Here is a 14,827-nt window from a genome sequence, read left to right as displayed (position 1 = left end):
CTAAGCTATTTGTTTTGTTTTTAATTATAATATATATTTATAAAATTTATCTAAAATTTTTGAAACTCAAAATTGAATCGAAATTTAAATATTAATTCACTATTTTAATGATTGATGATCAAATTTAATTAAATCAAGCTCAAATAGTTATGACTTTAAGTATAAAAATAAAAGAGTTGATCACGTTCCAATAATATATCAACTCAATTACATAAATTTTTTCATGAACAAATGATTTTTATTGGTACGCCACAATTTTGTAAACAAATCATGCCATACTTAAAATTACTAAAAAAATAATTTATTGTGTTTTTTAACAAAGAATGCATATATACATTATCATTCAATTACAAAATATCATTACATAAATGTATAAATATAAATATTTAAAATATTTTAAAAATGTTCAATTTTTATATTTATACATTTACAAAATAATAATATTTAATTCATTATATTATATAATATAATACATCAAATATATACCTTGAAAAAATATTTTTTATTGCTTCATTAATAGTACTAGTAAATTGAATCCTACTCAACACTAAGATTTGGCCCCACGGGAAATCAAGAAACTCCAGCCGTTCGATCACCTTCTCTACTGTTTCCAAAACTAAATCTGTAAACAGCATTATCGTCCAGCGAGGCAGCCAGCCCATTCAAATTCTTCCGAAATGAGTTTCGCGCTTAAAAGAACAAGGAGAGGGACAGACGTGTAAAGCAGAGAACAGGCAAACGCCGTCTCTCCATCCCGCCAACATCAACCTTCGGACGCGATCACAACCGTCGCTTTCGACACGCAGACGCAAACTGGCACCGCCATTTCCAGCGAGGAACTGCTCTACCGTGGTGGCCCACCACCACCGAATACCACCAAAAAATCCATCACCTAATCTCTGATTAGAAAATATTAAAACCAAACGCCGCTGAAAGTCTTATTCAAATTACACCTTCGAACAAGTGGCCCAGCTCGATCAATTTCCAAAGCTTTCATTTCTATTAAGCAGCATAATTCGAATTTTGCAGAGCTGAGTGTAAAGTTAGTCATACTTTAAAAATCTTGGTTCAAGCAAGGCTATGGATCTGCTTTGCTGTGATTAAAACTAAGTTTTTCTGTTCTTCTGTTTGGGTATTTGAAGCTTTTGAAATTTACAGGATTTCTTTGTATAAAGAAGCTAAACTTTCATGGCAATGATAAAAGCCTCAGGCTCTGTTAATTCAAACCAAAAAGAAGAAAGGGCCAACTCGTACAAGTGTCACCACGATTCTCTTCTGCAATATATTTGTTCTGGTGATTGTATTGTCGTTAATTGCCACTCACAGTCATTGGTTACAAAGGTTGGCTATTCCAGTCTAATCCATGTTGCTTGTTCATTTACATCTTTGTCAATTCCTCTGAAATTAATTCACACTTCAATGTCTTGGGAAATGGTTCATTGTTAATTGCAGCTCAAGGGGGCAAACAGGGAGTGGATTGTCAACTTTTGAGGTATTTTTGGTTTTCTGCTAAACTTTTAGGTGATGGGTGTTTTCTTGAACTTATGTTATGCCTTTTGGTTTTGATTCAGCAGGTTAATGATGTGGTAGATTCGAAGAAATATGATCTTCCTGGATATGCTGTTAGTTTGTCAATGTACATATGCATAAATCCTGTTTAGTTGTTTAAAAGTCCCGTTTTACTAAGTTGAAATCATTTCCCTTCTGTAGGTTCTTAATACTTCAAAAGGCTATCTTACCATAGAACTCTTCAAAGATGGTTGAACTAAGACCGTGGACAAAATTCTTGACTTATGGTAACTCTCCAAGTATCTTTAATACTTTTTGCTTATTGCTATTGATTAGTGGGAACATGATTCATAAGATTTATTTTGTTTAACGGTCAAGAGGAAGAAAAGGTTGTTCGAATCAAAAGCCTTAGCAGGTGATCTATAGTTTTTCGACGCTGTAATTGTAGATTTCCATCTTTCTGAATGCTCCGTTGCACCATTATTTTGATTTTAAAGAGATAATAAGAGTTTTTTTTCTGTTTTTTTTTTGCCTTCTTGCTCGGTTCTTATAATCTTTTGGGAGATGGCTGTTAGAGTTCCTCTTTGTCCTTCATTGCAGAAGAACTTGTTTTTATCCATTTGGGAGAACTTACATTAGTGGTCATTGGTTAATTTGTCAATCTGTCTACCTTTTGAGTATAATTGTGTCTGCAACCATTTTTATATGCTTGCTGAATATAAGTAGGCATAGTTGCAACTATGTAATAGCATGATATGTCTTCTTCTCTGGTCAGTATTAGAGTATTACACTCAAATGTTTCTTGTTTCGTCTGATGTTCTCTCAGCAATTTTGAAGGTACAAACACTAAATCTGCTGTTGTTTTAAGAGGAGTCTTAGAATTTTTCTTGTTGAGTTGTTTGATACATATGACCTGAATTTGAATATAAGGTGATTTATTTAACTGAATGCCAATTCATTCTTCACTTTCTGGAAAAAGTTCCACTATCTTGAACTTTCTGATCCCATGATTGTCTGTTGTGGACAATTAAGATTACTGTGGTGGAATAGAAGACACTTAAATTTTTGCTGCACTGCCTAATATAAGTCAATATCTAAATTCTTTATCAAAGATCCTGAAATTGACTGATTTTGCTGTCAAAAAGGACACTTCAAAGGGATGCCTTTTCACCATGTGATAAAAGACTAGGTGATTCTTGGAGGACATTCACAAGGCCTTGGAGGCATTGAAGACTGGACATCAAAAGGGAAGCTTCACAGTCAGCTGACCACAAGGTCATCTGGAATGTACTTTTGGTTTGGATATTTATTGGCCTTTGGTTTCTTGTTGTCATTCAGATAACTTAAAATCTTTTCTCGTGACTAGCCGGTCCAAAACATGAGGCTTTTATGGTTGGAACTACAAAAGTTAAAGAAGATAGCAAAGCATTTCAGCTATTTATCACAACTGCACCAATTCCAGATTTAAATGATAAACTGTTTGTCTTAGGACGTGTCATCAAGGGTGAAGACGTGGTGCAAGTAAGAACATTTTCTTTGGTTGGTAATCTGGATTTGTTTTGGTGGATTTTGTATGATTTGGCTTATGCTAACACGGAACCTTGTGTGTTTGGCATTTAGGAAAATTGAAGAGATTGATACCAATGAACATTATCAGCCCAAATCTCCAATAGGGATCATCGATGTGACGCTGCAACAGGAAATTTGAGGTTTTCTTTTCATTACCGTATAGATTTGTCTGCATGCATCATGGCCCTCAAAAGAAATGTTGTTGAGATTTCCATCACCAACCTTGTAATGAGGCTGCACCTTTTTTACACTTGAATTCGGTTTCACTTCCCCTATGGTTGTACTCTTTTTCACTTGAAGGGGAAGAGGACCAATGAGTTGTTTCGAGAGTTTCAAGTTCGGGTTAGTAAAGTTTAGGTTTCATATTTAGAGTGCATAAATACAACTTTCGATTAAGTCACATACACATTTTATATCGCCATTCTGTTTATACAATTCGAATTATTCTGAGATGGTATGTTGTATATTTTGCCAGGCTGAGGATATAGTATGCTGATCAATCAATCTGAGACATCACTTGCAATATTATGCTTCAATGGCAATTGTTTTTTCCTGGCCTACTTACTCTCTCTTTCATTGGTTACAAAGATGTAATAACATTGGCCTTGTGATCTAGTATTAATAGAAAGCATTTGCAATTAGATGATGAGATTGAGTTTTCTTCAAGCATTATTTAAGACAATTAGAGGGTTGGCATTGGGTTCATGCTAGAGCCAGAAGCAAGATGTGCCTAATGTTGACTATATGCTCACAGCGAAATTTACTCTCTCTGTCTTTAAATGTTTTTCATTTTTTTATCTTTATAAAACTTAAGATAAAAGTTCTGATTTTGATATATTTTATATTAAAATTTGAACTTATTTATAATATAAATGTTCAATGCTTTTTAATGTAAAAAATAAAAATATGTAAAATAAATTTGTAATATAAAAAAAATAATAGTCAAAATTGAAAATTCAATTTACAAAAGATAACATAAAAGGACAAAAAAAAAAGCGGCTATTTTTAGTTCAATGGAGAAATCCAAATCGCTAAAGGGCTTGAATGTCATCCAAGCCCATTTCGTGTTTTTCGTGGATAGAGCTTACGAAATGAAGCGTATGCTCGAGTTTACCCAATTATTTCTCGCCCTAGTTTTCGCAACCCCTCCAAACCGCGCCAAAACACACGAAAATGACAAAGAAAACAAATTTGTAAAAGAAAAAAAAAAGTACACTTTCTCAAAATTCCCTCCCAAAACGAATTTAAGAAGTTGCCTCACCGTTTAGATTCTGTAGTAATTCTCCGATGACTCTCTCAAACGGAGCTTCGCTAATGGAAATCGATAACGATCAAAAACAAGAAGAAGAAGAAGAAGAGGATCCGTTTCTCGCGTTTATCGATTACGCGAGGTCGGTGCTATCCCCCGATGAAGACGACGATCCGAGTGGAAATGAAGCGGGTAATAGTGGGCCCGGATGGAGCTGGACCGTGTCTCGGATCCTCAAAACTTGTATTTCTTACTCAAGTGGAGTCACTGCGGCTATTCTGCTCTCCGATCTCTCTCAGGTACCGCACTTACTGTACGGTTTTTTTTTTCAGTTTTACTGATTTGCTTCATCTAGTTCCCTACAAATTGAAGGTTAGGAAATGAAATGAAGTAAGGAACTAACTATTTCACGGTTTAATTATTTTTGAAAATCTAGAATGATCGAGTAGAGTTCATAGTCTCATTCTCTTGCTTCCTTTGAGTTTTCCTGTTAAATTTATCGATCTATTATGAGCTATTTTTAGTCGTTTAGATGATTGTTACATTAATAAAAGGAATCGAAATTCTTAGAACTTTAAATTTGTGATCGCTGTTTCCTTTCGTAGCTATAGCCTATAGCTTATTGATCCAGAGTTCTTTTGATATATTTGAATTTCTGTTGGTTGTTTTATTAAATCTTTCATCTGTTGATTGTTTCCAAGGCGTGGAGTGAGCAACGCAGGGCAGGCGCTCCGAAGAGAAGGCCGGAGATTATAAATCAGCTGAAAAGGAAACATAGGAGAACGAAGCTTCCGAACATGGTTACAATTGACTCTATATATGAGAAGAATTTCTTGTCCTTAGGTAGCGTTTTGGAAGCTGTGATTGTGGACGCTTTTGTTCTCCCAGGTAGCTACTCACAATTAGAGCTTCATGTCGATGATGCCAATCAGTATTGATGCCTTTGTTTTCATTTTCATTGCTAACTATCTCTTTTGTTTTAGGCACTAACATTTACATGCTTACTTTGAGGGATTATTGGAGTTCCAAAACCATTGATCTTTATCTTCATCGTAGGTAAGTGTATCAAGTTGCTCGTTTGGATATGCATGCCTTATGCATGTACAGCTGTTTTCTTGTGTACATTGGATGTAATCTATGAATTCACAGTGATGCCAATAAGTTTGTGAAATTATCTCTTTGTAGATACTATGACTTGGTGGATAGTCCCAATGGGATTTTGAAGAAAGAGAGGGAGGTTTTTGTCACAGGTTGCTATCTTCGAACTGCCAGAGAAGGATCTGGTAGCCCACGGTTATTGCCAACGGAATATCTTGTTATATTATTGGATGAGGTAACTTTCTAAGTGTGATTTATGATTTTCAATGAAAATATATAATCAAAGTATGCCAAAGTTCTGAACAATACCTGATTTTAGGAATATTCTTTGCTGTCAACGTTTCTTTTTCTCCTTTTGTGGGAAGGTTAGAAGTTCTTTTTGTTTGTTTTGCAGGATCTGGATGATGATGCGATCCTGATAGGAGCGCAGTTTTGCTCAGATTCTTTCTCCTCCATTTCTCTTGATGCAGTCAAGAATGATGTTTCTTATTCATTATATGCTAGGTCAGATTAGATAATCTGTCCTTTTTATTTTTTATTTTTTTTTTCATTTTGTGTATCTCTTTTAACTTTAATTCAATGGTATGCTAGGTTTGGTGTTGCAAAATAGGTTTGACTTAATTCCCACCTGATTTGGGTTTCTGTTTTCTTATTAAGTAATCTGTAACAAACCAAGTATGATTACGTCAGGCTCATTGCTTTAACAATTCATGAGTGGGTGTTGAGTTATGGCTATTGTTTCTGAGGGATATCTTTTTCTTTTTATCTTCTTGATAGGATTGAATCTATTAGATCACTGGAAATTCTGGGAAAATGTGGTAGTTTACAGAGGAAGCAAATTACTCTTGTTGATAATGATGGAGTAAAACTAAAATTTCTTTTGTGGAATGAGCAGGTAATCCTAGCCAATCTTTTCAGGTAATTCTTGCACTGGAAACTATATTGATGTTGCTTTTTCTTGTATTCAAGTTTATGACACAATATTTTGCAGTGTTGGAAGCATGCTTGCACTGGATAGACCATATATTGCTAGTTCAGCAGATAGTGCTGTTGAAACAAGTGATGAGCTTTGTCTAGAATATGGGACTGCAACACAATTATACTTAGTACCTTTTGTTCACCATGAGGAACAAGTGAGTTATCTATTATCATGTGACCAGATTTAATTGTCATTTAGAATATAGAGTTAACTTCTGTTTGCCTCAGGTTTGTCTATCATCAACGCAAAATTGTAATCAAGGATCAAGGCTGCATGCTACAGTTGATCCCACTCAAGGTCCCAGAGTTTCTCAAGTGATCTTGCCCTGTGATTCTCAAGGGTCTATTGACTTCAGTAATTATCCTTTTCAGGTTAGTTCATTTTCCTCTGTTTCAGAAACCACAAATATTGGCCTTTTTAATTACTCAAATGCAATAGTATAGATCATTTGAAATCCTTGTTCCACAGCTGCTTGCCTCATGATATATGTTGTTATGCACTGATTTTGCATTTAATTGCATAATATTAGTCTCACATTTTTCCAAAGTTTTGCAGTCATTTGTAGCGGACCTCCGGGATAAGATGACTGGCATCAGTCTCTACGGTGTGGTTACAGACATATTTCGGGAAAGAAAAACTGCAGAAGTTATTTTCTCATTAAAAATTGAGGATGTGACTGGAGCAATTTGGGCAAAGCTACATTTCTCTCAATCTTGGTACCACAAGATTTACTTAAATTTATGGAATTATAGCAGTCGTTCTATCACTCGCCCTTCTTATTCATTGCTTTATAATACACTTATCAGGTCATTGGGAAGAGTAAGCCATGGACACATGGTGTATATTTCTGGCTTGACGTGCTCTAAGACAAAACAAAATTGGTGAGCATATATGAGAAAAGTTATCAATCTATCTTAATACTGTCTGTCCAGTTAAGACTAGTTGACATTTGTACATCATTATATATAGTTCTTATTCACCTGAACTGAGGTTTATGGTTAATTTGCTACTTGCCCAATGTTTAGGACCATCTTGTAAGCATCTCGTAATGTGGGTGCTTGTTTTGCTTGACAGCTTTGAAGTATCATGGTTTGAGAAGGATGTTGGAGCTTCTTTCATCAACCTTAGTTGCTTGCCAGCATTACTAAACTCGTCATGTCTTCACAAACTATCACGCCTTTCTGATCTCTCAAGCAAGAGGAGCTCTATGCATGTATGGATTGCTGATGATGTTGGTTTCTTGTTCATGTATACAATTTCAACTTTCAAATGCTACCAAACTTTTTGCTTCTTTCATGACAAAATGGAATTGGTCCATTTCAATCATGGTTGTACATCTCATGTGGGCATGAATTAATTTCTACATCCTAATTTTTCATTTGCTAATCCTTTTTTTTCCTGTTTCAAACATATGTTCAGATATGTCGAGTTTGGGTTGATCAAGTTGATCATTATCATGTTACTACAAGATTTTCACATGCTTCATGTGGGCATTTTGTTAAAGGAATGCCTAGCGGCGTAGTCAAATGCAGTTTCTGTCACTGTAATTGTGATGCTGAACTTGTGCGTGTTTTCTACCTGAAAATCACCCTTGCAGATGAGACCGCAAAAATTTTTGCATGGTGTACTGGTCAAACTGCAATGGAGTTGCTTCAAATATCACCTGATGAATTCTGTGAGTTGCCTGAGGTAATGCCTGAAATCACTAATGTAATCACATTTTCTTAGGCGCAAATTAGATCTTCTAGTATGCAATTATCATGCTGTTGCATATCAGAAATTAGTTATACTTGGTAACTTATTATTGCTATAGATTGACTTTTACAAACATAATTATTGCTTGCGAAGGCATGAGTTTGGGCTAATCGATGAATGTGGGATCTGCCCCATTCAATAGTAACTGCATTTTACCATCATAAGACGAGGATTCCTCTGATGACATTCTGTTTTATAACTTGGCACCTATAATTTCAGGATGAGCAAGTCATGTATCCTTCTTCACTAGAGAACGAGAGGTTCAAGGTTGCATTAGTGAATTGCAAGAGGCAAGGATATGGAGCTTCTGACAGTCTAACCCCAGAGGCTGATGCAGTTTCATGGGAGATCACTCGTGCACTCAAGTATGAATAGGGCTTTGTTTGTGCAGAGAAGGGGGAAAGAAAGGAGTATCGTATGTGCGTACCAGGTTCCCAATACAAGAAAGACGGGGATCGGAAGCTGAGAGTTCTGCTTTGAATTGCTGCTTGCCTTGATCAATAGGAAGAGTGATATATCTGCAATTTCATGATAAAAATAAAAATTGGCATGGTTACAGATCTACGGCTTGCAAAGGATGACATACACGGAGGCTCGTCCTTCCCTACAGTATCTATCTAGGTAAGTTTTAATTCGATATTAAAGGTTAGGCGTTGCTTTATGCATGTAAGAACTCTGCTTTTGCCGCCTAGTATATTAATATAGGGGGATAGGATTAGGCGGAGATAAAGGTGAAACGAACTTGCAGTCCTACAAAACCCAAAGCCAACGGCAGACCACGAGTCCTTATTATATTGCGTATACATTAATATACGTGTGTGTACGTGTTACGATATCTCACGTACGGTAGGAAAAATAAATTTTAGTTTTTGGGAAAGAAGATAATAATTCTATGACAAGTGATATTAGTACTAATTTGAGTTCAATTTTAATGTAATCTCAAGCATATCATTAGTAATAGAGATGCTGCGAATGAGAAAAAAAATTACAAAATCCTCATTAGATAAACAATAAATCTTAAATTTATAAACGTAGATATTATATACTTTAATAATTAGTGTTTTAAGAAAAAAAAAAAAATCTTGTATTACGTGTATGTGATACTTGTATCTATTTATAAACAAATCTATTTTAATTAGCAATAAAGTAAATTGATTTGAGTTTGGATTAGATCGTTTTTGGTGTTTAATATACCTTGGGCTCTTGGCTTTAACTTTCCATAGTTTAAAAGAAAAAAAAAAAGCTAAAAATGATGAGATTGGCGATAGAGCCATGTATGTTTCTATAAGACGTTACCAAAAAATAAAACAAAGAAAAAAGGCTTCTTTAAGGTCTAGAAAAGAAAGTGAAAATCATTACGTTACTGAAATATAATGATAATACAGTAATATAGAGCTAACATTTAGTGTCGACTCAGTCATTTCTCTTGTTACCAGCAACGGTATTTTGCTCGGAAATGATCTTTAGAACATTCACTAGAGCTCGTAGACGGTCCCAAATGTTCAAGCCATAAAGTGCCTCCACCAACGACTCTTGGAACTCGAAACCATTCTCAGCAACAGGATACTATAAAAGAGCAAAGAAAAAAACATCAGTCGGCATATTTTAAGAAGATTCAAATTAAGAAGGGTAACCATGCAAGGCTGACCTGAATAGGTTTCGGTATCTTGGTCTTGATATACGGCCACCATCTATCCTCGGCAATGGACTTTACCAAACAGCATGCTCTCAATCCCTCTATACCAGCAAATCGCCCAAATCCACTGTCTTTTACGCCACCAAATGGCAGGGACTGGAAGATCAATAAATATCTTTAGTTTACCAGGGTTAAACAGGAAGATCAAGGAAAACTGGATCGACTCCCAACTCAAGCAAACCTGAAAGGCCATCTCATGTATGGAACTAGAAGGCAAAGAGAAGTACCTGACACATATAAGTTGAAGCAAAATCATTAACTGCTGCAACTCCGCAGTGTATTTGGGAAGCTATCATCTTAGCACGCCGTTTACTGCCAGAAAAAACGGCACAGCCAAGCCCATATCTTGAATCATTTGCAAGCTCGACTACCTCTTCATCGGTGCTAAATTTCATTATTGGCATGATTGGTCCGAAAGCCTGCATGTCAATCAAGTTTTATCAGAAATTAGCAAATTCTTCCCACATAAACAGTGGAATAAATGTTGTGTTCATAGGTCATCTTCTTTTTTTGGAGGAATTTTCACAGGCATTCTAGTTTATTGAAATCTTGAAAACCCGAGCCAAGCAAACAAAAAATATGGCACTGGAAGATCTGAAAAGCTGAAGTTGCGTCTTTCATAATGATTGGCAACAAATACAGCATGCTATGTGTGCTTCGATAGACAGTCAAATGAAACTAATTTCAAAGGCTATGATTAGCAGAATAGTATGACTTTTCTTACCTCTTCTTGCATCAACTTCATTGTATGGTCTACATTTGTGAGCACAGTAGGGGGGAAAAATTGATCAACTCCTTCACCTAAATGGCCAAAGCTTCCACGAGCAACAATCTCTGCTCCTTTGTCTACAGCATCATCAACAAGGCTTTGAAGCTTGTCAGAATGCTCTTGCATGCATATGGCACCCATATCATACCTTCCAGCTAGTGGTGGGCCCTGCAAAAGATAACCCAACATCAGAGATCTAATTGCATTCCGGAGAATGCCAATTTAGGTCATAAGGTAATTTGCAGTTAAAACTATTCAACAATAATGCCAATTTAGGTCATAAAGTAATTTGCAGTTAAAACTATTCAACACTCATTACTGCAATTACATTCCAGAAGTCAGCACACAAGTTATAGACCTGATGGAATGCTGCAACGCTAGTTATATTTATCAGTCACAGAATGACCAAACAGTCATATGACTAGTGACAGCTGTTAAATATTTAGATCTAGCATTAATGTAACATTGTTGAGAACAAGCCATAGCACTGGTCCAAACACACACATACATCTCACCTAGGTTGTATCAGAAGGGACATACTTACAGCTGAAACAGACTTCACAATCTTAGCCACTTGATTGACAAATGAAGTATAAATATCCCTGTGAACATAAAATCTCTCAGCCCCAGCACAATTCTGCCCACTTGATTGGAGAACAGCCCTGACAGCAACTTGTGCAACCTATATCATGGAAAACAGTCTCATCAATGGCACAACTTCAGCTCTCAATCAAAATGTTAAATCATTAGATTATGTCCAATCATGTTAGTTATTACAATGGGTGGAAAGGATTCATACATGAGGAATATCTACATCTTCACAAACAATAAATGCGTCTTTCCCACCAAGCTCGAGTGTAACTGGTATAAGGGTCTCAGCAGCTTTTCTCATTATCTGCAATGAAAGCAAACACGTGAATCCATTAGCAATTAAAACAATAAAAGAAGTCCCATCAAGATAAAATCAATTGTTATGAAGTTCCTCTCAGCAATAAGACTCCTAGTTCAAAAAGCTAAAGTAGGGATTAGGGGGAAATAAAAAAGAAAAATGAACAGTGTTTTATTTTCCTTTCTTAATGGTAAAGAACAACACTTTCTATATGCTTTAAGTAACATCCAACTGAATAATAGGTACGTGAAATCAGTTCATAAATAACCATAGTGGAGAAAACAACTAAATTTGGTGCAGCCATTCATGAGATCATACCATCTTTCCCACACCTGGTGATCCAACAAATATAATTTTATCAACAGAAGACACCAGTGCTTCTCCTGTTTCAGCAAAGCTATAAAACAAAAGTCTAATTAATATTAGAGTATAGAAACAAGCATAGTGTCTGAATTAGTTAGGATAAATACATACCCTGTAATTACCTCAACCAGATTTTCAGGAGCTCCAACAGCAGCAAGGGCTGATTGGATTATTCGAAAGTAGAAACATCCAGACCAGCTTGCGTGTTCAGAAACCTACACTTGCAATCACATAATTTTCTGTCAACTTACTGATAAAATGTCAAAATCCATCCTGCAAACACCAGTGACAAGGATGCTGGGCATTAGGCAACAGCCTCCAAGATCAGACACAATTAACTTTGAAGCAGTTCTGATAAAAGGATAAAACAGACTAAAAATTAGGCTGCAACATTAAGTACCTTAATCACCACACTATTTCCTGAAAAGACTGCTGCAAGCATTGGATTAAAAATATTATGAAAAGGGTAATTCCATGAAACAATAGCCCCAATTACACCAAGAGGGTGAAACTCCACTTTGGATATCTTGTGAAGCATAGATCTTCCAGAAGCTCTGCACAAGTTGAAATGAATACTAATATAGATATGCAGAGTTTACTGATAGCAAACACTGGCAATTGATTCAAAAGTTCTAGTAAGCCACTTAAAAGCTAAATTTTCAGAAGTAAAAAATGATAAAAATGCTGCTATAGTAAGGCTTCCAGACGGAATGTTGATGAAGAAGCAAAGTTAACACATCAAACACACAATTGCATGGTTTGCCATGAGCAAATAAAGGTCAGCGGAGTGCAATCCACAAACTCCAAGATAAAAATGGTAAGATGCCTACAGTTATAGATGATCTCTTTTCCAGATACAGCCAAGAGTATCTAGAAAGGAGAAATAATATTCAAAAGCTGGAAGGAAGTACCGGTATTCAGGCTTGAGCCACTTTTCACCCTCTGAAAGAAGCCAAGTGATCTTCTCACATGTTGTCATTATTTCTCCTAAAGAGGCATCAACCATTGTTTTCCCAGTATCGCGTGAAGAGACTCTTAAATAAGAGAATGGAAAAATAGGTCACATACAGGTATTCAATTAATGTCTATATCATGAAATCAAAAGAGTTACAGAGTTTAACTTATTTGATACAGGGAAAATAGAAAAGAGAGGAAAAAGTAAAAATGAACTTCAGAAAGTTTTTAATGTTTTTATCTGACGTTTAATGTGAGGAAGAGGACAAAAAGATTAAATAAAAAATCACTCTCTATGTATAGAAGAACAAAATCCTTACTCGCAAATAAGCTCCTGGTGTTCAATAATATATTTTAAAAGAATCCGCAAAAACTGTCGCCTTTGCTTGAAACTACTTTTCGCCCAAATTTTCTGTGCTTTTCTTGCTTGTGCCACCCGCACCTTGACCTATGCATCACAGTGGGGCAGTTGCAACGATAAGAAGTAGAAACATGATATATCATACAGACGAACAAACAAGCACACAAAGTGGTCCAAAGTCTATACATATGTAGATGCGCTCATAAGCTTCAACAAATATACCAACAACATCAACCATTTAGAGCCCAGCAATGAACACATAAATATGGCTAGTGAATTCCAGTAAATGTTCCAACCAAAAAAAAAAAAAAGTTCTGGTAAATCTTCCCAGAAGATCACTAACCGCATCAGGTGTCAATGCCGGGAAACAGCCCAAGTATTTCATGGTGGCAGGCTCATAGCACTGAATTCTGTCTGATTGTTGTGTCCTTCCCCTTGGAGGTATCTGCACAGCATTTCCACATGAGAATCATATAACCAAAAACTAGACTTTCTTTTGCATATTGCTTTTCTCCCACGAGAAAAAAAAAAACAAGCAGTAAAAATAACAATAAATAGAATAAGAATCTTAGATTCATAAAGCTCATCTACAAGGTTAGCAAACAAAAAATTTATTCAATGTTAAATGAAAAAAATATAAACTTGATTAATGAATCAACTTCAATCAAATTTACCTAAAATTCATTCCACTAAAAGTAAGATTTCTTTCTAACAAGAAGTAACAACTGAGTCAAAATATCTGATTGAAGATTTAACTAAATAAAAGAAATTTGAATCTGAACTACATTATAATAATTCGTTAAACTATTCAATTACAGCAATAATCTCATTAAAGTAAAGAAAAATCACTTCACAAACCGAATCTTTGAACTTTGAATTGAAGAAACTGCTTAAAAGGGAAAAACGAACAGCAATCAAAATCAAATAAGCAACTGAGAAACACTCACGTAAATGAAGCTGTTTTCTTGGGCTTGGCTCCGTTCATCCACTGTGTTAAACAAAATTCAAAAGAAAAATTATCAACTTCGGCAAGTATAAAGTACGTATAAGCAAAGCAGAAATTTACACGTATTCCATATCCGTATACGTACCATCTGAGGCGTCGACGTCGATGGAAGGAACATTCGGAGGAATGAGCATCAGTAAGAAACGACAGATCGCATAGGCAAATGCGAGAACGATGATCGGCCACCAAAACGCCATCGTTTTCGATCTCGAGAGAGAGAGAATGAGAGAGTAGAGTAGAGCTCTTTGATATTGAAGAAATTGCCCTCAAAGGAGGGTGACCATTCTTTTCCCTTTTTTTTTTTTTTGAATTTGGAATAATAAAAAGTATTTTTGGATTAAAATGGATAAAAACAATTCCAGGTTCTGCTTTGGAAAGCGCTGACCTTTCCTCGTGTCTGGCGCCGCTGCTCTAGTCTCCAGCCTCCACTCTATATACAATGGCATTTTTTGTAATTTAAGTCTTTTCTGAGGGTAATCATTTTGAAGACATCCAGATCCAACAGCCTCCGACGGTTGGCCGTCGGCCGACAATAGGATGGGCCTACCGTGCCGGATTGGGCTTTTAAAACAGAAAGGTAAGTGAGCCTAGCACACCAGATCATGGGCTTAACTGAGCCTTTTTAGATGA

At 35.9% G+C, this 14,827-nt stretch overlaps 3 protein-coding genes across 3 annotated transcripts; 2 read left to right on the top strand and 1 right to left on the bottom strand.

Moving 5' to 3' along the window:
- Positions 1-1,201: 1,201 nt before the first annotated feature.
- Positions 1,202-3,441, top strand: LOC18603643 (Cyclophilin-like peptidyl-prolyl cis-trans isomerase family protein; the record flags this gene model as incomplete). The annotated part of the gene is given in 7 exon segments (XM_088805808.1): positions 1,202-1,341; positions 1,453-1,492; positions 1,572-1,622; positions 1,711-1,794; positions 2,645-2,796; positions 2,880-3,031; positions 3,132-3,441. Coding segments are annotated over 7 exon segments (705 nt in total), but the record flags the coding sequence as incomplete, so codon positions are not given.
- An 816-nt stretch (positions 3,442-4,257) lies between these two features.
- On the top strand, positions 4,258-8,994 carry LOC18603642 (Nucleic acid-binding proteins superfamily). Its single transcript, XM_007035724.3, has 13 exons — positions 4,258-4,626; positions 5,029-5,215; positions 5,311-5,383; positions 5,513-5,660; positions 5,820-5,929; positions 6,203-6,343; positions 6,417-6,558; positions 6,632-6,775; positions 6,960-7,120; positions 7,211-7,285; positions 7,479-7,617; positions 7,824-8,093; positions 8,379-8,994. Exons 1-13 carry the CDS (start codon positions 4,366-4,368, stop codon positions 8,532-8,534), a joined length of 2,007 nt encoding a protein of 668 aa, XP_007035786.3. The 5' UTR covers positions 4,258-4,365; the 3' UTR covers positions 8,535-8,994.
- Positions 8,995-9,462: 468 nt separating this feature from the next.
- On the bottom strand, positions 9,463-14,613 carry ALDH22A1 (aldehyde dehydrogenase 22A1). Its single transcript, XM_007035723.3, has 14 exons — positions 14,283-14,613; positions 14,139-14,179; positions 13,535-13,636; positions 13,151-13,278; positions 12,788-12,910; positions 12,277-12,430; positions 11,988-12,091; positions 11,832-11,910; positions 11,424-11,519; positions 11,169-11,306; positions 10,580-10,792; positions 10,083-10,274; positions 9,808-9,951; positions 9,463-9,725 (listed from the first exon to the last, which is right to left on the bottom strand). The coding sequence occupies exons 1-14, from the start codon at positions 14,392-14,394 to the stop codon at positions 9,573-9,575; spliced, it is 1,779 nt and encodes a 592-aa protein (XP_007035785.3). The 5' UTR covers positions 14,395-14,613; the 3' UTR covers positions 9,463-9,572.
- Between the last annotated feature and the right edge of the window lie 214 nt (positions 14,614-14,827).

Source organism: Theobroma cacao, chromosome 4 (assembly GCF_053813885.1).
Source record: "Theobroma cacao isolate CCN51 chromosome 4, ASM5381388v1, whole genome shotgun sequence".
Classification (NCBI taxonomy): Eukaryota; Viridiplantae; Streptophyta; class Magnoliopsida; order Malvales; family Malvaceae; genus Theobroma; species Theobroma cacao.
This window is presented reverse-complemented; position numbering and strand designations above follow the sequence as displayed.

Bases quoted from the DNA above. Each gene is read 5' to 3' on its own strand.
- ALDH22A1 (XM_007035723.3), bottom strand. From the start codon at position 14,394: ATGGCGTTTTGGTGGCCGATCATCGTTCTCGCATTTGCCTATGCGATC. The intron at 11,911-11,987 runs GTATGTATTTAT...TTTGTTTTATAG, and splicing joins CTGGTTGAGGTAATTACAGG to CTTTGCTGAAACAGGAGAAG. The intron at 11,520-11,831 runs GTATGATCTCAT...CTTTCATTGCAG, and splicing joins CACCAGGTGTGGGAAAGATG to ATAATGAGAAAAGCTGCTGA.
- LOC18603642 (XM_007035724.3), top strand. From the start codon at position 4,366: ATGACTCTCTCAAACGGAGCTTCGCTAATGGAAATCGATAACGATCAA. The intron at 5,216-5,310 runs GTAGCTACTCAC...CTTTTGTTTTAG, and splicing joins GGACGCTTTTGTTCTCCCAG to GCACTAACATTTACATGCTT. The intron at 7,618-7,823 runs GTATGGATTGCT...ACATATGTTCAG, and splicing joins GCAAGAGGAGCTCTATGCAT to ATATGTCGAGTTTGGGTTGA.